Below are 22830 nucleotides of genomic sequence, written 5' to 3'. Positions count from 1 at the left end.
CAGTAGAATCTCGATAAACTTAATAATTTTGCTTCAATAATAGTTTTTTTCGGTTCTGGTTCAGTAAAAGCTACTAAAATATTAGTTTTTTAATTTAATATTTTGTTAAATTAATATAATTTTGCTAGGCTTGAGTCTTGACTGCACTAATTTCTAAAAGTTTAACTGTAATATGCTAAGTGTGTCCAAAAAATCCCTAATTTCTTAATTTGTAGAAGTTTTGCTATTTGTTGGTACTCTAGTAGTTAATTTCTTAATAGCTGTAGACCAACCTCTACCCCTTTAATTATTGGGATGTGATAAATGTCATTCGAGCTTTAATAATACAGTTTCGACATCAACGTGATTTTGATTATTTTTTATTCCAAATTTTGCAAAACCCGAAAAATAGAATTTGTAGTATTCTGAGTTAGTTTTCTATCCAAAATTGGATGTCAGACGAGAAAGATATACTTGAATCAATGGATACTGTCTACAAATTTGATGTATTGACGATGTATCTATAATAAAAAATGTGACTCATTCATGCATAACTTTTACACGACATCCAATGTAGCGGATTTAAGTTGGATTAAAAAGCTAACCCAAGAGACTACAGTTTTCGTGTTTCGAATTTTGCCAAAATCAAAATTGAAATATGTCAAAATCAGGTTTAAAGTCAAAACAATATTAATAAAATTGAAACGACATTTAACATTTCAGTTAATTATTTGATAGATTTGCAATGACGTCATAAAGATATACAGATATGACATATGAGTACTGAGTTTGGTAGTCGATTTTAAATCGATAATATTTTTGAACACTCAAATATATATAGTATATACGATGTTTGTCCAAAAGCAATAAACAATTAAATCATCTTAAATTTGTTATTAAAAAAAATTGTTTCATAATTTTTTTATAGTCGAGCAAAATAACAAAAAATCGTACACTATATAGCACACGTTTTTGGCTAAAAATACTTGAAATTGTCAAATCTCTGTTTACATTTTGTAACACTCTAAAATACAGTATTGAAGATGTTTATTCATAAGTAGTAAATATATTGTTCATCTACGAATTATTTCACTATTAATTTTATAGTCGAGCAAAATCACAAAAAAATGTGCACACACACGTTTTTGGCTAAAAATACTTGAAATTGTCAAATCTTTGTTTACATTTTTTATCACTCAAAATACAGTATTGAAGATATTTATTCACAAGTAGTAAATAAATTGTTCATCTACGAATTATTTCTCTATTTTTTTAATGGCGGCCGTTATATGCAAGCCCATATTTTTATTAGTTCAAGACCTCCAATATAAAAATACTAATTTACCCTTAATGAAATTCAAAAATAAATAAAAAATACAAAATATTAAAAAAATAAAAAATATATTTCCTTTGTGCAAGACTAATTAAAATACATAACTCTAGAAATCTCCTTTTATTATTTCACGACTTAAAAATCTCCTCCTTCTTCTTCACAAAGCCACCAAGAAACCCTACACGTCGAAATTATCAAATACACACCAAACATTCACGATGGAGCCAGAAAACAATGATATGGTGGTTTACGAGGGTGGAGAACACAATAAGGTATGTTTTAACCGTTTATTTTTGCTTTTGGGTCGTTTTCTTTTTGTTGAAAAAAAAACCGACGACAAAAAAAATCGGTATTTATACACCGATTTTTGTTGTGAAAATCGTCAACTGCAGTCCGATTATTGGAATATAAATCGGTACTCAATACCCGATTTGTGTAGTAAAAACCGGCATGACACAACCGATTTTTTTGTCTATAACCGGTGTTATCATTCCGATTTAGACTACATAAAATCGGTTTTTGAGAACCGATTTTATTATATATGTTTTTTAAGACCGTTTTCCCGTACTTTCTTGCAGCAACCTAGGGGATTGATGGAGGATTATTCGGATGAATTTTCTACCGAACAAATATTTGAGACACGAGAAGCTCTACTTGAGTGGGTTAAAGGTGTTGGTAGACGCCACGGAATGGTGATAAACACTTTCGTTTCAAAATCCGGGATTGAAAGGGCGTAGAAGACCGTATGTAATACTCACATGCGAGCGTGCGGGTGAATATCGTGGGAAGAAGAAAGCCGGTGAGGATGACCAAGGAGAGGGAAAGAGGAGGACGGGTTCTAAAAAATGTAATTGCACATTTAGATTAAAGGGGACAAAACAAGGAAAGGATACTGATAATGTTGGGTGGGATTTAAAAGTTCAATGTGGTACTCACACCCACACGGATTTTGAGAACTTGCACGTCCACTCTTATGCCGGGAGACTAACAAAAGAAGAGATGGTACTTGTTGAAGGAATGTCTAAAGCAATGGCAAAGCCGAAGGCGATTCTCAAATCATTGAAGATAAGGGACGAGAGGAATGTAACTGGAATGAGGACGATTTACAATTATCGTCAGAAATTGCAATTGAAAGAGAGACTTGGAAGAACTCAAATGCAAGAATTGTTTGCAAGGTTGTCAAAAGATAAGTGTACCTTCTACCATAGAGTTAACAATAATAAAGAGGTAATCGATATGGTGTGGACTCATCCGAGTTGTGTTAAGTTAGCTCGTAGCTATCCGTACGTATTCATCATGGATTGCACATACAAAACCAATCGATATAAACTCCCATTACTTGAGATTGTTGGCTTTACATGTACGCACAATACGTTCTCCATTGCCTTTGCTTACTTGGAGTACGAAAAGACGGAGAACTACGTTTGGGCATTGCAAAGTTTGGAGAAGATACTCGGAAATTGTCCTCCGCCTAATTGCATCGTAACTGATCGGGAATTGAGTTTAATGAAAGCGATTGGAGATGTATATCCAACCAGTCATCACTTGTTGTGTCGTTGGCATGTGAACAAGAATATATATTCCACCTGTAAAGCGATGTTCTCATCTGAGAAGTTGTGGAATCAGTTTAATAGAGATTGGGCGACTCTTATTGAAGTGGAGTCCGAAGAGATATTCAATAGAGATTGGGAGAAAATGCAACGGACTTTTGTTGATTATCCGGATGCCATAGCATATCTTACCAAATCATGGTTGGATCCGTACAAGGAGAGGCTTGTATCGGCATGGACTAAAAAGTATCAACATTTCGGTACTTACACTTCAAACCGGGCGGAGGGTGCGCACTCTCGGCTGAAGAGCGATATGGGCAATTTGCCTTGGCACATTTGTTCAGGTGTATGAACATATCAACAGTAGTATTATGATGCAACATGATCACATAAGGGCATCATTTGAGAAGAGCAAGAATACATACCTCCACTGTTTCAAGAAACCAATCTATAGTGAGCTTCGAGGAGCTGTCTCGCAATGCGCCCTTGACCACCTAAAAATTGAGCTTGATAAAGCCCAAAAGTTGCTTCCAAACAGTGACATGCTATGTGAATGTGCTATCCGTGCAACACACGATCTACCATGTTACCACGAGCTTCGCGAGTTTGTCAAGAAGAAATCTCATGTTCCACTTGAATTAGTAGGCTCCATTTGGAAGCATATGAGTATGGAGCCGGTTATTGGTCAAGGAGAGCTTCCTAATGATGACGAACTCATGAAAGGATGGCACAAACGGTTTGCATCGGCCGATGTAGATGAAAGGAACGAAATGCTAACAAGTTCAGCGAAATTGTATATCCTCAACGAACATCTACAATGGAGCCATCGGAAAAGGCCACCACTAGAGGTCGACCGGGAAAAAAGTTAAAGGTGGTTGATAAATCAACTCGTCGCAACCCATCGAGGCATGAGTATCCACCATCGACACATGATAGTTGTTGTGCTAAGGTAAAATTCGATTACTTATCTTCAATTTTTGGAGTTGTTGATGGATTTGATAAATTGTTAATTTTAATACGTTGTCAATAATTAAGCTCGAAGGCGTGACGTGGGTTTATCCTAAAATTTCACGACCTATGAAAGTGGATTTAATGCCGTCACAAGAGTCGGCTAAACCCATTTTATTACGAAAGTTGCCGGTAAGTATTTGAACGTCTTCTTTAGTTTAGCTAAATTTCTTTGTCCCTCCGAACTCCTTTCGTTTTCTAATTTGTCAGGGTCGAAAAGTCAACGGCAAGGCTTTGTTTCTTGACCAAATCTATCCAATGTTTCAGACGTATGTAAAAAGTATAAAGAATGTCGACTCAGATGGTCATTGTGGATTTCGAGCGGTTGCATCGATGATGGGTTTCGGAGAAAAAAATTGGAATCGTGTACGAGGAGACATGCTTAATGAGCTATATAAGAACGAAGCAATATACCTGAAGATGCACCGTCGTCGTGAAAACATTTTTGCGTTAGAAACGCGACTGTGTTGTTTGGAAAAATATGCTACAAGAGAGTATTGGATGTCCTTACCCGATATGGGTCATATCATTGGCTCTACGTACAATATTGTACTCGTCTACTTAGCGCCACAACAATGTCTCACTTTCCTTCCCTTAAACAGTGAACCGCTGCCCTCCGATAAGATACGAGAGCATGGACTAGCTTACGTAAACAACAACCACTTCGTACATGTCGTACTGAAAAAGAATTGTCCTATACCTCCTATAGCGGATTATTGGCGACGATACCATGATGAAAAAGCAGATGGTTGGAAGACTTCCGATATGGAATCAAGGATTACAATGTTTAGGAAGTTAGTTGGTCAAGAAGTAGCCTTGCAAGAAACCTTCATAGATTTAACATATGCAAGTGAAGACGAGATGGTAAAAGATTTTCCGTGAAACAATGTGATTGATGTACAATCGTTTAAGATAGTTGGTACAATCGTATTATTATTATTATTATTATTATTATTATTATTATTATTATTATTATTATTATTATTATTATTATTATTATTATTATTATTATTATTATTATTATTATTATTATTATTATTATTATTATTATTATTATTATTATTATTATTATTATTATTATTATTATTATTATTATTATTATTATTATTATTATTATTATTATTATTATTATTATTATTATTATTATTATTATTATTATTATTATTATTATTATTATTATTATTATTATTATTATTATTATTATTATTATTATTATTATTATTATTATTATTATTATTATTATTATTATTATTATTATATTATTATTATTATTATTATTATTATTATTATTATTATTATTATTATTATTATTATTATTATTATTATTATTATTATTATTATTATTATTATTATTATTATTATTATTATTATTATTATTATTATTATTATTATTATTATTTATTATTATTATTATTATTATTATTATTATTATTATTATTATTATTATTATTATTATTATTATTATTATTATTATTATTATTATTATTATTATTATTATTATTATTATTATTATTATTATTATTATTATTATTATTATTATTATTATTATTATTATTATTATTATTATTATTATTATTATTATTATTATTATTATTATTATTATTATTATTATTATTATTATTATTATTATTATTATTATTATTATTATTATTATTATTATTATTATTATTATTATTATTATTATTATTATTATTATTATTATTATTATTATTATTATTATTATTATTATTATTATTATTATTATTATTATTATTATTATTATTATTATTTATTATTATTATTATTATTATTATTATTATTATTATTATTATTATTATTATTATTATTATTATTATTATTATTATTATTATTATTATTATTATTATTATTGCTCGTAACATATATATGTATGAAGCATACCTATAAAGTTGTATTACACCTTAGAATAATGTGTATTACGAGTTGGAAAAAACATAAAAAAAAAAGCGAAAAACAATGACATATCGATTCTCTAGAACCGATATCTCATGGTTTTAAAAAAAATTAAAAAAGTTACCATGAGAACAAAGTTTAAAAAAAAAAAAAAAAAAAAAAAAACAGAAATATATCGGTGCTATAAAACCGATTTGAAAATGAAAAATCGGTTCTAGAAAACCGATTTTTTGTTGCAAAATCGGTTATATAGCACCGATATTTTTCTGTTTTTCCAAAATTAAAAAAAAAATTGTAAATCGGTACAGGAAAACCGATTGTTTAATGAAAAATCGGTGTTCAAGAACCGATATGTCACGGTTTTTTTGTTAATTTTTTTTGGAAAAACCTTGATATATCGGTACTTGAAAACCAATTTTGTAAAGAAAAATCGGTTCTCTAGTACCGATATCTATCTGTTTTCGTTTTTTTTTTGTTTTTTTAAATTTTTTTTTCAATGTATGATTACTATCATGTGCGATAAATATATCATTAATAGCATAATAAAATCATCAAAATGAAATAAAAATCAATTTGCAATCAAATTGATCAAGTCCAAAAAAGATAAATAAAACCTATAAATACTATGCATAATGAAATTGTCTAGGCAAAATACTATAAAATATAAAATACTACTTCTTCATCGCCGCCCTCCTCCGAAACACCTTACGTGGTTGGTCTGCAGGTGGGGCCACTGTCGAAGATGGTGCCGATGGTGGCGGTGGTGAAGATGTCGGTGTAGGAGCTGATGACGACGGTAGGACGGTCGATGGGGTCTCATCAAATAATGCTAAGATCTCATTCAATGTCGACCACATTGCACTATGAGCATCACTAACGTCCATTTGACGTACGTTGGTGAGAGTTCCCTTAACCATGTCAAAGATCTTCATGTCCCTTGATTGTGGTGGATCCGTCCCATCGTCTTGCGGTGGTCGAGCTGCTTTGGATCGTGGTGCATGTGGTCGAGATGCCTGAGCGGTACTAAGGCGAGTAAGAGTGTGCTCTCTAAACCAATCCATATACGCAGAAGACGTATCGGGATGCCCATCAAGTACCGGAGTCGATCTCGCCTCGGCATCCAAGCAACACTCATCCCATCGATCGTGGAATGGGACAAATGACATTTCAGAATTATCACGTGGCATGTATCTCTTCACCATGTATTGCTTCGCCATAGTTTCGGACATGTAGGGACACCCCGGTATTTGTTGGACCCGACTAAACTGGCGCAATACCCTATCTGGATGGTGTGGCTGCAAGAAGTCCAAGCAACATAATATTCCGCTGAACCACGCCGATTCGGGCATCGGGAAACGATCACGAAGTTCGAAATATGGGTCCCATATAACCTACGCGAATATGTTTAATATTAACTCCTTCAAAAATCGAAAAAAAAATATTAACAAACAATTGACAATTTACCTCATCCGGTTTCAACTCGTCTAACATCAAACGCAAATGCCGTGCTCGTTCCACACTTGTCGTCGAATTCTTCGGATACACCCATTGGTTGGCCAAGTACCCCTCAAACTGTGGCCGGAATGTTGGATTGAAGGATGGGAAATGCTCGTAAATCCACGCCTGAAAAAGCGTCAAGTATCCGTTCAGTTGCGCAGTTGTAGCCTTCGACGCTTTTGACAACGCGCGATATAAGAAGCATAAACACGCGGTTCCCCAAGCATACTCGCCAATAGTATCCACATTCTCAAGAAACTGCAACCACTCAATGCTAACCAACGAGCCCGTCTTGTCCACAAAAATTGTGCAACCTAAGAGATACAAAAGATACGCCCTAGTAGCGTATAACTTTTTCATCTCACAGTCCCTCGCGGTAATCTTGCCGAAGGTCCGATGTAACCATCCCAATTTCAATGTCCTCTCCCAAGCTCCCATAGCTTCCGAATCAGGGTATACACCTAGCATTTTTGCAACATACGTCTTTCCCCACGTATTAGATTGTCGCAATCGATTCGAAGCTACCGCACGACCAACAACTGGAAGCCCTATCAGTGTACTGACATCATCGAGAGTGATGGTCATCTCCCCAACAGGCAAATGAAACGTGCATGTGGTAGGATGCCATCTTTCCACAAATGCCCTCAATAGATAACCATCTATAGCATTGTACGACGAAGTGACAAGTGGCATCAAGCCGGCCCTCGAGATAGCCTCTGAAATGAACCAACTTCTTCGTGTGGTTATGGGTTCTGAAATCTTCACGCTCGTCTCCGGAAAGTATACGGTAAGAAATGTGATCCTTGAAGTTTGGGATCAAATCTGCTATTTACGGACCTTGCGATGCGTTCGGTTGACTACTCGAAGCACCAACTTCCACGGTCGAGGCCGGTGGAGCGGACAGAGCGAGTGCGGGGGCCGTTGTAGTTGTTGCTGAAGAAGCACCTTCATCGGTCCGAGTGCGTCGACCCGGAGGATTAAAAGGAGTACACCTTTTTTTTGGCTTTTCCACCTTGCTCTTTCGAGCATTTTCCTTTCGTTTGCGGTTTGAGACGGTCGGCGGTACACGAGGAGGTTGAGGTTCCACTGAAAAACATTTAAAAAAAATCAATTGGTCAAATATAAAAAAAAAAAAAAAAAAAAACGAAAAAAATCGGTATACTAAACCCGATTTTGTAATCATTAATCGACATTACAACGCCATTTTTTTTTTTGTAAAATCGAATTTCTATAGCTGATTTGTTGAACAAATGTCGGCATCATAACACCGATTTGTGTTAAATAAATCGGTTTGTATAAACCGATTTCCGGAACCAACGAAGAATAAATAAAAAAATCTAAATCATTGCAACCCAACAAGAAATAAGTATAGATTAATGTTCATCCACACATATTTATCAAGAATTTATGCTCGATTGATGTTTTCGTATGTACAAACAAAAGTTTCATAAGAGGGCCTTACTTGTTGGTGGTGGTGGTGATGGTGCGGTGGTGGTGGCTTGCTGATCGTCGCCGGCGGTCTGGTGGTGGTCGTGCGGCAGTCTTGGGCGGTGGCGTGCGGTGGTGTTCTGCTGTATACGTGCGGCGGTCTTCTTCTGCCAAGGTCGTGAGGCAGTTTTGTTTTTGCGTATTTTCTTTTTTCTTTTGAGTTTTTTACTTTTAGGTTTTGTACAAATAAAAAAGTAGGGTTAATTTGTATTTAGGTATTATTTAATGATAAGGGTATATTCGTCCTCTTTGGTCTCGCTATAATAAAATTAAATTAATTTATGGGTTTGAACTAATAAATCCCTTAATGTGGGTTTGAACTTATAAAAAAACGGGCTTGCATATAACGGCCGCCTTTTTTAATAGTCAAGCAAAATCACATAAAATTGTATACTATAGCACACGTTTTTCGCTAAAAATACTTAGACATCGTCAAATCTCCTTTTACATTTTTTAACACTAAAAAATACAGTATTGAAGATGTTTATTCACAAGTACTAAATAAATTGTTCATCTACCAATTATTTCACTATTTTCTTAATAGTCGAGCGAAATCACAAATATATATATATATATATATATATATATATATATATATATATATATATATATATATATATATATATATATATATATATATATATATCATAGCATAGTTGGTTTGCTAAAAGATGCTGAAATCTTCAAAAAAAAAAAAAATTTATAGTAAAGAATATGTTATTTCAGAATTCCAAAATACGACGATCCCAATCCGAATATTTCTAAGTTTGGAACGGTAATTTTTCATTGTGAATCCCGCGTGTTCCAATCTCCGATTTTTCTTATTGACAGTCATTTTCAAACATCCGAAGTGCTGGTAAGAAAAAGCTAGCAACAAATGACACTTCTTACAACATTGATTCGAACGACACATCTCGATAGGAGAGTTATTACAAGAGCTCAAACACCACAAAGTCCAGGAATAACAAATTCAAGAAAACTAAGGCCACTCCTCAGTGTCAATTTATCACAAGAAATTTCAAAAATTCATCACCACCAAGTACAAACACATATATAGGTGTTCGCCTTCGAATATATATAACGAACATAATGTAGCATTAGGAAGCTTCTCGTCTTCAAGTAATTCATATTCAAGTAAGAGAAGACTTCGATTTAATGATTGAATTAGTTACAAGGTTAACATATAACAAGATTCAGATACAAAGGAAACGAAAAAAAAGATAACAAAGAATTATGAATAGAACTTCACTCACAAGGTAAAATCCATCACTCTGCATATCAGACACAAAACCTGCAATCGATTCTCGAAGTTTCAGCCTGTAAAAATCAAGAAAATTAAGTATACCTCTATATATAAATACACATCAACTTTTTCAAATCATAATATACCTCTTTAGCAAAGAATCCTCAATAAACGTTTCCCAAATTCGATGTATCAACCATACTTATACGCTCGTTTTCCGGCAAAACCGACCAATTGGGAGATTGCAATGCTCTTAACCAACGAAAATCATCCACATTCTCCCAATTCCCATTTTCCACACCGAGATTCGCCTCCGTGAGATCCTTCTCGATTCCTTCGTAATTCAAACAATACGGAGCAAATCTAACACCATTACAATCCTCGATTATAGGCCTACTCCTCACTCGAAGATAAAAATCGCAATTTTTCGCATTATGAATCCTAATTTGATGCGCCCCCAAAACGAACACGCAATCCTCTGCTCCCTCGATCAAAACCGAACCCATAACCACCCCTACGTAAACCTTGCAGTTAATCAACTTATCCATAAACAATGCCCTTAAGCAACCCTTTAATCGAATTTCGCAACCCCTCAAATCCGACAATGTGAACTCTCCGATTTGAATCTCCGAATCGATTCTGTTGAATTCCTTTTTCAATAGTTCGTTCTCTCGGTTTGTAAACCCATGGTCGGGATTCAAATCCCTAAACCCTAGCTTTTTCTCCGGCTCAATGAATACTGCGTCGTTTTGAGGTGGAATTGGTGTGGTTGTCTTTTTGGAGGGTTTGTTCCTGAAGGAGAATTTCTTCTTGGGGATGACGATGGAGGTGACGTCATCTAGGGTTTGTCTGAGGTGGCCGATGGTGTTGAGGCAGGTGCGGATTTCGAAGGGGGGTAGGAAGTAGGAGCTCTCGGCGACGAGCTTCTCTAGGGCGGAGATTTGGAGAGAGATTGATTCCAGGTCGGGTTTCTGTGTCGGGTCGGAGTGTTGGCGGATTCCGGTGAGGTCCGATTCGATTGCGGATTTGGATTGAGAGAACTGAGAGAGGAACGATTGTGTTGATTCGAATGAGGTGGCGGAGCTGGCGTCCGGTTTGCCGGAGAGACGGGAGTGGTGGCGGTTCGAGAGGCGCTCCACCATTGCCGTGTGCTTGCGATCGAGGGCTTCGGCGGCGGCGGCGGCGGCGGAATCGTGGGTGGGCTGCTCGGTTTCTTCCATTTCGCGGGGACGGAGTTTAGATGGTAAAACTGTTGAAGAATGTATTAATGTGTTTTAATGGCGCAGTAAATTAGATGCGTACGAATAAACGATTTGTTTCAATATTTCACTTTATATAATTTTTAGGGTAAATTACGAAAACCCACCGAACTTAGGTTGAATTACGAAAATCACATCCACCTGTTTGTAATTACTAATCACCAAAATCATACCGATGTTTGATTTCGTCTTACACCAACCCCCTACAGTGTGGACTTTTCATGAAATCCTTTTTATTTCAAGGAATCGACTTTACAAAGTTTAGGGTACTACATGTGCTGTTAAAAAACTCGTTCAACATTTAGATATAGGGGATATTGATAAGTACGGATAGGTTGGTATTCTTCGTTATTTAGCCTAAGTTCAATAGGGTTTTAGTAATTTACTTAATTTTTATGATTCAATCATTTTTTTATGATTCTAATAGGGTAAGCTACGGCCACCTCCCTGCGATAAGGTTAAATTACGCAAAAACTCCTCGTGTTTGAGTAATATAAGCACCCCTCAACTATAAATCTTCTTACATGTCCACTCTTGCAGTGTCAAATTTAGTCGAATCTTGTTGATTATATGAAATATTCTCCAGTTTGTACGAGTTTTATCCCATTTGAGTTCCCATTTTAAAATAAGATGATCATAAAATGTGTTTCTTGACTTGTAAATATCAGATTATGGTGAATCATAAACTACATTTTTGCACAAAACAAGTACAAACTAGGAGACTGTTTAATTTTACACCATAAGTGCAAACGTCTAAGAAGATTCATAATTGAGGGATGATTGTAATTACCCAACAAAAGAATTTTTTTTGAAATTTGTTATTACGTCACCCAATAAATAAACGGAAATGCTATTTGCGGTCAAAAAATTGCTATTCGCGATTTCTAACAAAACCCCCCAAAATTTTTAAAAATATCAAAAAACCCCCCAAAACTGCAAATAGCAAAAAAAAAGAAAAAAAAAATTTCGGAATTCGAAATCAAGCTTGAAGAAGGGTTGGGCTTCGATTTTTTGATGTAATTTCGACTCTTTTATGTGTAATATGCATTGGGTAGGTCGATTACGGAACCAATTTCATGTTAAAAAGCTCTACAAATCGATTTATAGGGCTTTTTTTTTCCGCAAAAAAATGATCGAACGCCCAAGATGGGCGCCCATCTTGGGCGTTCGACCATTTAAAGAAAAAAAAAAAAAAAAAAAATTTTGCACTGGACGCCCAACTCGGGCGCCCAAATGCAGCTTGCACGCCCAACTTGGGCGTGCACTGCATAAATGGGCGCCCAAGTTGGGCTTTTACGCGTTTTAGGGGGGGGTTTTGGATTTTTTTGGAAAGTTTTGGGGTTTTAGTGAAATAAAGTGTTTTTTTAGGGGATTTTATTAAAAACCGCAAATAGCAATTTTCAAACCGCAAAAAGCAATTCCCTAAATAAAATATCAAGATTAGATTAAATAACAAAATATGAACTGAACCAGAAAATTTTATTGCCTATTTGAGAGGTCGTTTCTATACTGCCTGTAATTTGCTGAGATTCTGAAATTTATTTTTCATTTGAACCAAAAGTCAAAATCCGTCGTCCTTTGGACCCCATCACCTGGCACGACAAGTATTTCCCGATTACACCAATTAATGTACAGAGAAATAAAAAATATATATAAAAAAATACTTCACTTTAAAAATATAGATATATATTATATATATATATGTAAATAAATGAAAGTTCACATTAGCACTATCAATTCCATCAGAGATCTTTAAGAGACATGAACACACTCTAAATACCTATTCTACCATCAGTAACATTCACGACATACTGTACGATTAAATCAATCGGCCAAGTAATAGTAAAATATATATATAACAGTCGTCAACCCGTGAAACCTATAATCACACAAATTTACCGGGTTTTTTTTTTGTTTCTTTCTTGATGTGGCGATTTTGGGTAAAAAAGTCTAAGGTGATGGCATGAAGGTGTCATCTTCCAACAAAGATTGAAAATCAATTAGATCATCGTCGAAATCAACTTCGGGATTGTTCAGCTTCTGTTCGTACACAGCCTGCACGATAAATCAAGAAAGATCAAGTCATATTTCACCACATGCAAAATTCGAGACGATGCACATTATAATTAGGGTAAATTACACCAACACCCCTGAGGTATGCTAAAATAACTTTAAGGTCCCTGTGGTATCGATAATTATACTCAACCCCCTGAAACATGGTTAGAAACGCTAATGGGATAATGCATTGGATACATTATTCCGATAGAGTTCTAACGAACTATTTGTTTCAGGATGTGGTGGAGACAACAAAGAGTTACGGGTGATTTAAGAAATGTTGGGGGAGCCATGTCACCCCTACCTCTATGTTGTCTCCACCACTAGCTAAAATTAATAGTACGTTAGAACTATATCGGAATAACGCATTCAATTCATTATCCCATTAGAGTTTCTAACTATGTTTCAGGGGGGTGAGTGTAATTATTGATACCACAGGGACCTTAAAGTTATTTAAGCATACCTCAGGGGTGTTGGTGTAATTTACCCTTATAATTATAAAAGTAAGGTACGACGTGTACCTTCGTTTCCTGCATTTCCGAGACAACATTCAGCAGCCTGCGGTATTGATCCCGAGCTTCCGGGTACTGAACCATTGATTTAACCCTAGCAAGAGCCTTTTGCAGCCTCTCCTCTGTTTGTTTCCTACCTTCTTTTAGGAAATCAAAATCATCCTCTTTCGTTTCGGTTTCAACCATGCTCGTGCCAGCAGCACCAACTGCTTCCGGCTTGAATCCTTTCAATCCTCTTCCTTTCCTTCGCCACCGCAAAATTACCTTATCTAATATCCCGACCGACCAGATTATCTTTCCGTAGTTCTTTCTCACCTGGTGTCCTCTTACATGAGCCTTTCGTAAAAAAAATATCAAAATTAGAAACGGGCATTCAACCTTTTTTAAGAAAATTTACTGATATACGTGTGTGTGTGAAATGTTAAATGACATTTCAAAATTTATCGGCACCGTTCCGACTTCAAAATGTGATTTTGACTTTTGAGCTTTTCCAGTTCAAATTTGGCAAAACTCAAAACATCAAATTTGTAGTTCTTCAAGTTTGCTTTCTAATACAACTTCAAACAGCTAGATTGGATGTCGGGTGATAATGTTATGCGTGAATGAGTTACAAGCCGAACCCTAGAAAACTCAAACATGAAAGTTGTAGCCAATGTTCATTCATTCATTAATGCATATCTCTCTCATCCGACATCCAATCTAGTTGATTCAAATTGGATTAGAAAGCCAACTCAAAGGACTAAAAACTTGGTGTTTAGAGTTTTGCCAAATTCCGACTGTAAAAGGGTCGAAATCACATTTGAGGTCAAAACGGTACCAGTAAAATTGAAACAACATTTAGCACCTCCTATAATATATAGTATTGGAAGAAAAGATAAAGGATACCTGAATTTTAATTATGCGCTGACGTATCAACAGAAACTCTCGTCTACCTTTCCAGCTGCGGAACTTGTTCTGTATCCGTATCACAGCAGCATTAACTGGCTCGTCGTGCTTTCCCGTTTTCTTGGTCTTTCCAACTACAATTGAAATAGCACGCTCATCCGACATTCCAAATTCATTATCACCGTACTCTTTGAGCTGCTTCCTTTGAAACGACTGTACTCTAAAGACTTGATGGATACGAGCCGCGGCTTGCGTTGCATTACGCACAGCGGCTAACGAGTCCTTCATCGACAGGCCGTGAGGCAGATCGCCGTAACCAACTGGAGTCGCGATCCGCTCGGAAACTGTTTCCACGGTGTTACTATCACTCTCTTTAGATTCCTTCAAGTCGAGCGACCATAGGTGGGTGCTCAAGGAAGATTCCGCAAGATAACCGGCAATGCCTTTATGACCGTTGCTCGACGCCAGATCTGCAGGAGGTCGTCCCGAAGTATATATGGGAGTGGGGTCCGTCAATGCGCCAGGTGCTGCACCGAGAGAGATGAGAAAGCCCACCGTACGCTCTCTAATATTGCAAGTTGAACCGGAGAAAACGAGAATAAACATAAGTAAGTTGATGGATATAAAGTTGATTGAAAATCCGAAATCTGATTCCGATAAAAGGACGTAAATTTGGATTTAAATGTTTTCGTAATTGGGACAATACAACACACAGAACTCAGCACAAACAAATGCTAAAAAATTATCCGAAATCAACGTTAAAAGTCGGCAACTCTTACCTGCCGTAATATGCTGCCCAGTGAAGCGCAGTCCATCCATTTGCGTCACGGAAATTGACGCTGACCCCAGCAGCTATGGTAGGTGGTATAGCCCAGTCGTAACCTAGAGCTGCCGCGAAATGCAGCACCCCTTGGCCTCCATCGTCTAGTACATTAGGGCCTTTTCCACCTTCGGCAATCTTCTCTAGAAGCCAAACGTGCAGCTTTTCCTTTAAAAGCTTTTGTAGCAGCTGATCCTTTATCTTATCTGCCGAACACTCGTCCTGTTTACTAAAGTTCAACATTTGTTCCCACTCGGTGTCATCTTTTAGCAACAGACTGATTTTACTACATAAATGTGAGGTTTCAGCTGCATTGCTGTGGACGGAGGAGTTTTTGGGGGTGCCCGATTCAAGAGACAACAATTTACCGAATCTCGTGTAGAGATGAGTTTCATCGGAAGTAATTGTTCCGCCGCCGTCCATAAGATCGACATCTTGAACAGACCTAGTACGGAAATCGAATTCACGTACTTCACTGCATGCTAACCTATTGGAACACGTGATATAAAACGGGATCCTTCCGGCGTCGTGCGAAGGTGTGTGGCACCGAAGAACACCGTCACCTACAATCTCTGCGGGAACTTCCAGTTCGCCAAACATGCAAGCCCATTTATACTTGTCAACCTCCTCTTGCCTCCTCAAGAATCTTCCGGAAACAAGGACCTGATCAACAAGAGTATAGAAGAAAGAACAATATAATTCATCAGATATCTCGGAACTTTTATAGAGGGGAGAAGTGAAAAAGGCCGAATATTGTATAATAACATACCTTGATTTCCGACCCGGAATATGCCCAATTAGGGGAGAAGTCGGTAATGGTAAAAAGCTGGTCTTGAGAGAGAGAGGGGGCGAGAATATAGTTGTCTAAAGGAACTTGATTGGAGATACCAGAAGCATCTCCATCTTCGTTTCCGACAGTTTCCCAATATGCCCCCGAACTAGGCTGCATAGTTGTCTCGGTGACGTCACCTAGTTCTTTACTCATCCAACGATCAAAACTATCGAGCTTTTTCAGACCTTGCAGAAGAACGCCGTCCAATAGAGGCTGTTTCAATGCTGGATAACTGGTTTTATCCTCGACATTTACGTTTCTATCGTACACTGATTTTATGGAACTTTCTACATCATTCAAATCGTGTAGTTGGAAATCGTTTTCCATAGGGTGCCCGCTTTGTTCGGGTGGATATATATTAGAAAGACCCATCGAGCCGCACAATTCCGCTTGGCTGACGCCGTCTAGTTTGGTAGTATGATCGTACAACGGAGGCTGTCTCGAGGATGTATAATAGGTGTTCTGTCCTAAATTCAGGTTGTCTTCTGGCTTCTGATCCATGGACCAATTTGATATGTGCAAGGAATCACGATACGGAGCCTGTTAAGAGTTTCAAAACAAGAAAGCCTGTTAGACAAAACTTGGTGTCGGAAATTTAATTTGGGTGATTGAATCTTGAAATCATGTTTTGCCACTACTAATTGTAAAAAAAAAAAACGGGATGCAGACGTAATACACATAATCATTTCAAACATTGAATACCTGCCAATCTCCCAAACCATCAGAATGATTTCCGGAATCCCGTTTATTTCTGACCAAATTCGTAAAAACTTGATCCAGCAGTTCATTTTCTTGTCCGGGCATGATGCCCATAGTACTTGTTTGGGTCGATGGAAGCGATTGCTGAAAATTGACAGCACTGCTTTCGACAACGTTTTGCCACAATGGGAACTCGAGGTTTTGGTGAAGCTCGTACATTAAACCACTATCCATTGGATTTTTATTTTTTTCTCCTTGCATAACTGATCCGAAATTCATACCAGGGACAGCTGGCATCTGTCCTCGATAATTACCTGTCATAGCAGTAAACTGTTAAGTCATACAAACACCACATTAGAACATTCAAGTAAAAAGACGACACTCCCACGTTCACAATCGAGAACTGATCTCACCTTGCAGTCGAATGGACTTTTTTCATGGGAATTTTTTTTTTTAAGATGAAATTTACTTCATATTTATTACTTGAAATTTTTTATGATGTATAAAACTAAATAATTGATTAAAAGCCAATTTAAAGAAGAAAAAAAAAACACCGATCCTGGATGGAAGGGATAAAATCTTAAGATAGAAGAGAAAAGGTTGTCGACACGTTACTTGAAATAGGGACTGGATAATAAGGAGCAGAGCCAACTTCCATTTTTTGTATCATAGGCGATTGCATAGGCGACTGCAACTCGTTAATAGACTGGAGTCCAGGACTCGTTTGGTGCCTGTACGCTGCAGTTAAGAATCTTCTAACTATCACGACTTTGAAAAACGAAAAAAAAATCACAGCCGCTTCATTGAAAACACGACAAACATCGCCGAATAGTACCTGATTCAGCATCTTCATGCTCCGAAGCCTGACTACTGGTTAGGCTAGTTGTATCTGTGACTGGCGATGCTCGTTGATAATCATATGGTTGAAATCTTGAAGCTGCTGAGCTGTCGGCCTCCGACTTCGATGTATCTACTTCATTTTGCCGATTATCAGGAACACCGTTAGTATCTCTAATACGATTGTAATTTGTTCTGTTCCCCTGAAAAGTAACAAATATCAGAGCCTTCTAGAAAGAATACCACAGTGAAATCATTATTCGGAGATCAAGTACCGACACTCGGAAAGGGCCGAGGATCAAACAGCCAAACCATATTTGACTCTTAGGTTACGATCAAGAAATTCGTACTTGGGGTTAGATTCTCAGAAATTTATTCAGATTTGAGATTTCGATTTGGCATGTTATATTACTTCTAATGTCGATGATTCAAGTCTGTCACATTTTACACTCAAATTAAACTATTCTTGCGACTTGCTGAACCAACACTCACATTACGAGGCAAGGAAGGGGGGTGGGGGTGGGGGTGGACTTGACATATCGGAGAGATACCAAAAACAGCATCATTACCTTCACTTCCCGGTAGTGGACAAGAACTATATGCGATAGCTCCCTGAATCACGAATCATCCAACAAAAAAAAAGAAAAATAAAATCAGAATCTGCCGAGGAAAAAAGCTGAACGGAAAAGAAAAATCAATAAAAATGCTATTGCATTATTTGCATGTTTTTCTAGGACAAAAATTTCAAGCATATTTTAATAAGCTTACTCTTCAAGCATCCAGTAGCTACGTCTTTGAAAATTTTCGTTATCTTCTCCATGAGCGTAATAGCAATGCAGTACATCAATGCTTCCAGCCTGAAACGGACGAGATACGTCATTTACGAAGTATCGTTACACCTTTCAAGAGTGAAACAGAAACCGCAACTCGAGTTATCCAGACCGAAACTAGCAAAGCAAAATATCCTCGGCACGGAGTGAGATCCGTAAGCACACTTACCTTGAGCCTTTCATGAGCTTCCTTCACCGTTTTTCCATCTTTCTTCTTTCTCCAGTTATGGCCGTCTTTCCGGAAATACCGCAGCACCTTCCGGTCAAAAAGAAATAGAGAACCATCTAGTCGAGAAGAATAGGAGATTAATCGAAGCAGAATATATCGGAACTGAGCATAAGAAAGACCGAAATAGAGACGAGATTCTGAATCTCAATGTACTAATAAAGAGTAAAGTTTCTTCCAAATGCCCATTATTATTTTATTCGCTGCCCAATCGGAAAAATAATTAGTTCCATCAATCCATTAAGGCCTCGTTTGGTTGGGGAGATTAGCCATGGTTAACTAAATACTTGGACTATGTTTGATGTTTGGTAACCCCAATAACTTGTCGAGTCGACCCGCAAATATTATGTTATCATGCTTTATCTTGCTTTCTAGGCATGTTTTTTATTGGATAATCGAAGGTCCAATAATATAATCGGGTTTTATTAGATTATTTAATCTTATCTTGGCAACCAAACGAGGCCTAAGAAGAGTTATTCATTGCCAACATAAATTATTTGAAACTGTTTGCTGTAAGACGAGAAGACTCGAAAGAAATCGTACTTGGGGGTCTACTAGGAGGTTCTGGAGCAATGCGGAATTTTTTATAATTCTGAAGAATTTCACAAATCTCAGCAGGACGCAGCCACCGATGTTGTGCTTCCAAAAGTATCTGTTCTATGTCTGCAAAAAAATAGCAACTCAGCCGATGAATCTTGAAGTATCAGTTGTAAGCGATACACAACCAAAAGAATGATGATATCACTTAACTCTACTTCATCTATTATTTACGAGATCTTTAAAAAGGATTAAGAATAAGCGAATTCAAATTCACAAAGAGTGTCTCGGAGATTATTTGGGTAAGACGGTTCCAAAATATCTTTAGTCTCCGGATTCTAGAATATTCATTGTCTTGCCTAGCTGACATAGGCGTTCGTTAATTCTTTTCAGTTTCTCTTGTATGGTGTGTACTTCATAAAAACATGCATTATAAAAGCTCTAATAATATTGGATCGATTGACTATGATTTATATTATATATAACATTGCAATTACTCTCCAAGAAATTTATAGTGAGGAACGAAAAGAAAAGCGAAGTACTGTTTGGCGAGTGGAAGCAACTAATGATGCCTATAATCGAAAAACTGATTTTATGTTAAACTCGTAAGATATATGATAAAATTACCAATAATTTGTCAGACCCGATAAATCCTTAGACCAATCACTTCACATCATGTATATTCGAATGAACTAAACAAAAGGGGGTTAGGGTTCATGTTTGCGTGGGTAATAAACATACGAAGACAAGACGAAAGTGAAATTTTTAAGACAATCAATAACCACATTTCTCTGCTCACATAATCGAAACTCAATCTTCCGCAACTCAGCATAAAAAATCCTTACAAATGCAAAATGATAAAATCGCATGTATCAAATTTTCGCAGCAAAATTTAAATTAAACCAAAAAAAATCAACAAAAAATTAAAGAAAAAAATGACAGTATATAATATTGAAAAAAAAAATTAGAGAAAAAAGGTCACCTAATTGAGCATTCAGTGCGTAGCGCCGGCTATCCGCCATCACATCACCGGAAAATGGACTGATTTTGACCTCTTTCGAACCGTTTTATGCATACAAATATACTTTCCGGCAACTATTCTTCTTCAGATGAAAGCTATCCCCAATTACAAATTTACAAATTGAAAAAAAAAAAAAAAATAGGTCACGGAAATAGTTCCGACACCGCAGCAAAAAGAAAAATCAGTGATTTACTTAGCTTCAATAATTACAAAAAAAAAAATTGAAAAACCAAATCAGTAAAATTAACATACACAACAATAATTAGGTAAACTGAGATTGGAAGAAAACAACAAGATGACGATTAAAAAAAAGGATTGAAGATAATTAAGAGTAAAAAAGCCAGAGAGAGACGAAAGGGGTATTTGGGGGAAGGAGAGGAAGGAGCCACGAAAGTGAGAGTCGACTGAGCCGCCGAAATGGAATACAGTTAACAATTTTATGACAGCAACCCGCTTTTAAATGGTTTTTTTTTTTTTAACTTTACTTTTTAACGTACTTTTTTAAATATTATATACAAGTTTTTTTTTGGGTAAATTACAAAGACCCCCTGAGGTATGGTCAAATTACAAAAATTCCCCTCTTGTTTGCATAATTACATCTACCTCCCTCAACTATGATTTTTTCTTACACATCCACTCTTATGGTGCCAAATTCAACATAATCATCTAGATTCCGTGAAATGTGCTCTAGTTTGTACTCGTTTTGTGTAAAAATACAGTTTTCGATGCACTACAAACTGATATATACAAGCTAAAAATCGCATATTATGATCATCTTGCTTCATAATGTAAAAATTGAATTGGATAAAACGGGTACAAAAGTGATAATATTCCATATAATCTCGAAGATTCCTTTAAATTTGAGGAGTTGAGGGGTGGTTGTAATTATTCAAACAAGAGGGGTGTTTTTGTAATTTGACCATACCTCAGGGGGTGTTTGTAATTTACCTTTTTTTAATTAATTAGTAAAACAATTTTATTTTTCTTGGATATGCAATTATACATTTTTAATATATATTTAATTAGGACTTGACCGTAAACAAATGATTGCAATTAATTAATTTGGCAACTAATATTAAAGTATATAAATGAAGGGACATAAATTGAAAGGGGGCAACTATTTTCAATACTAATTTTTGCTTAGTTGAATACTACCTAGTTGAAAACCACAATTGAGTACATATTTTTAAGTTTTTTCTTACTTTAATACCAAAATAAAAATAAAAGTACAAAAATACCCTTTCATACAAAATACTAATTACATTAATTTTTCTTTGAAATTACCTATTTGAAAACCAAATAAAAAAAAAAGAAAAAAAAAATCAAACACAAAAACTCCCTCCGTCAACCTCACGCCGCCCGACGCCGCCGCCGCCGCCCAACCATCGCCGCCGCCGGACGCCGACGCCAAACACCGCCTAACGCCGCCCACGCCGCCCAACGTCGCCCAAAGCCGCCGCCGTCGTCTTCTTCGAATAGTAAGTTATAGTTGTTTCGATTTTTTTTTTCTTTAATATTTATTTAAGATTTGAATGTTTGATATGGGTAATTAGGATTTGGTTGTTTTAGGTTAGAATGATCGTTAATTAGTAATGGGTGCATCTGATTTCAGTCGATTTGAGCATTGATTTGAGATTCGTGGGTCGGTTCTTCGTTCTCCATTTTCGACCTGTACATGTCGAAATTTGGATGAATTTTCGACATGTTGTTGTCGAAAATTCATCCAAATTTCGACATGTAGATGTCGAAAATGGTGAAAGGGTTGCTTTTGATTTTGTTATTTTCGACAGTTTACTGTCGAAAATGGGTTTCATTTTCGACAGCAACCTGTCGAAAATGCAATCCATTTTCGACAGTAAACTGTCGAAAATTACCCCATATTTCGACAGGTTTCTGTCGAATTTAAACTGTGAAATTTTTTTTTTTTTTTTTTTTTTTTTTTTTTTTTTTTTCCTATTTTTATTTGCTTGTGTTTATATTATGTATATTAATTTTTATTTGTGTGTTATTTTGCAGTGGAAGAACCACGTCAACCTCGTATACCTCCGACTGTCTCGAACCGTAAAAAGAGGAAGGAATTGTCCGATAAAGGCAAGGGCATAGTAGTCACGACCAAGAAAAAGACCACGACCAAGAAGAAGTCTGGAGAGGGTTCTTCGTCAACGAATCCGGTGCCGGCTGTACATTCGACTGTACAAGTTGGTGATTCGAGCAATGAACCGGTCCTAGGTCCCGAGATACCGGAATTGTACACAAAATTTGATAAGCACATTGCTTATCATATTGTGAACGGAGGGCCAGATCGTTC

The 22830-nt window shown here is 36.3% G+C and overlaps 4 protein-coding genes across 4 annotated transcripts; 2 read left to right on the top strand and 2 right to left on the bottom strand.

Annotated features, from left to right (window-relative positions):
* Positions 1–1530: 1530 nt before the first annotated feature.
* LOC148766162 (protein FAR-RED IMPAIRED RESPONSE 1-like) lies at positions 1531–3214 on the top strand. Its single transcript, XM_088826739.1, has 3 exons — positions 1531–1584; positions 1891–1987; positions 2043–3214. The coding sequence occupies exons 1-3, from the start codon at positions 1531–1533 to the stop codon at positions 3212–3214; spliced, it is 1323 nt and encodes a 440-aa protein (XP_088682865.1).
* Positions 3215–3236: 22 nt separating this feature from the next.
* On the top strand, positions 3237–4752 carry LOC105972862 (uncharacterized). The gene is made up of 3 exons (XM_088826738.1): positions 3237–3710; positions 3898–4002; positions 4081–4752. Exons 1-3 carry the CDS (start codon positions 3237–3239, stop codon positions 4750–4752), a joined length of 1251 nt encoding a protein of 416 aa, XP_088682864.1.
* Positions 4753–9634: 4882 nt separating this feature from the next.
* On the bottom strand, positions 9635–11332 carry POR (C-CAP/cofactor C-like domain-containing protein). Its single transcript, XM_012998114.2, has 2 exons — positions 10156–11332; positions 9635–10083 (listed from the first exon to the last, which is right to left on the bottom strand). The coding sequence occupies exon 1, from the start codon at positions 11227–11229 to the stop codon at positions 10174–10176; it is 1056 nt and encodes a 351-aa protein (XP_012853568.2). The 5' UTR covers positions 11230–11332; the 3' UTR covers positions 9635–10083; positions 10156–10173.
* Positions 11333–12937: 1605 nt separating this feature from the next.
* On the bottom strand, positions 12938–21013 carry LOC105972863 (calmodulin-binding transcription activator 3). The gene is made up of 13 exons (XM_088827458.1): positions 20484–21013; positions 19508–19627; positions 18908–19023; positions 18677–18765; positions 18478–18520; positions 17907–18111; positions 17687–17809; positions 17075–17385; positions 16310–16912; positions 15500–16203; positions 14721–15285; positions 13845–14171; positions 12938–13323 (listed from the first exon to the last, which is right to left on the bottom strand). The coding sequence occupies exons 1-13, from the start codon at positions 20521–20523 to the stop codon at positions 13219–13221; spliced, it is 3351 nt and encodes a 1116-aa protein (XP_088683584.1). The 5' UTR covers positions 20524–21013; the 3' UTR covers positions 12938–13218.
* Positions 21014–22830: the final 1817 nt, after the last annotated feature.

Source organism: Erythranthe guttata, chromosome 12 (assembly GCF_056151865.1).
Source record: "Erythranthe guttata isolate IM_541 chromosome 12, IM_541, whole genome shotgun sequence".
NCBI classification, from domain to species: Eukaryota; Viridiplantae; Streptophyta; class Magnoliopsida; order Lamiales; family Phrymaceae; genus Erythranthe; species Erythranthe guttata.
The sequence above is the reverse complement of the archived record's forward strand: the minus strand, read 5'-3'. Positions and strand labels throughout refer to the sequence as shown.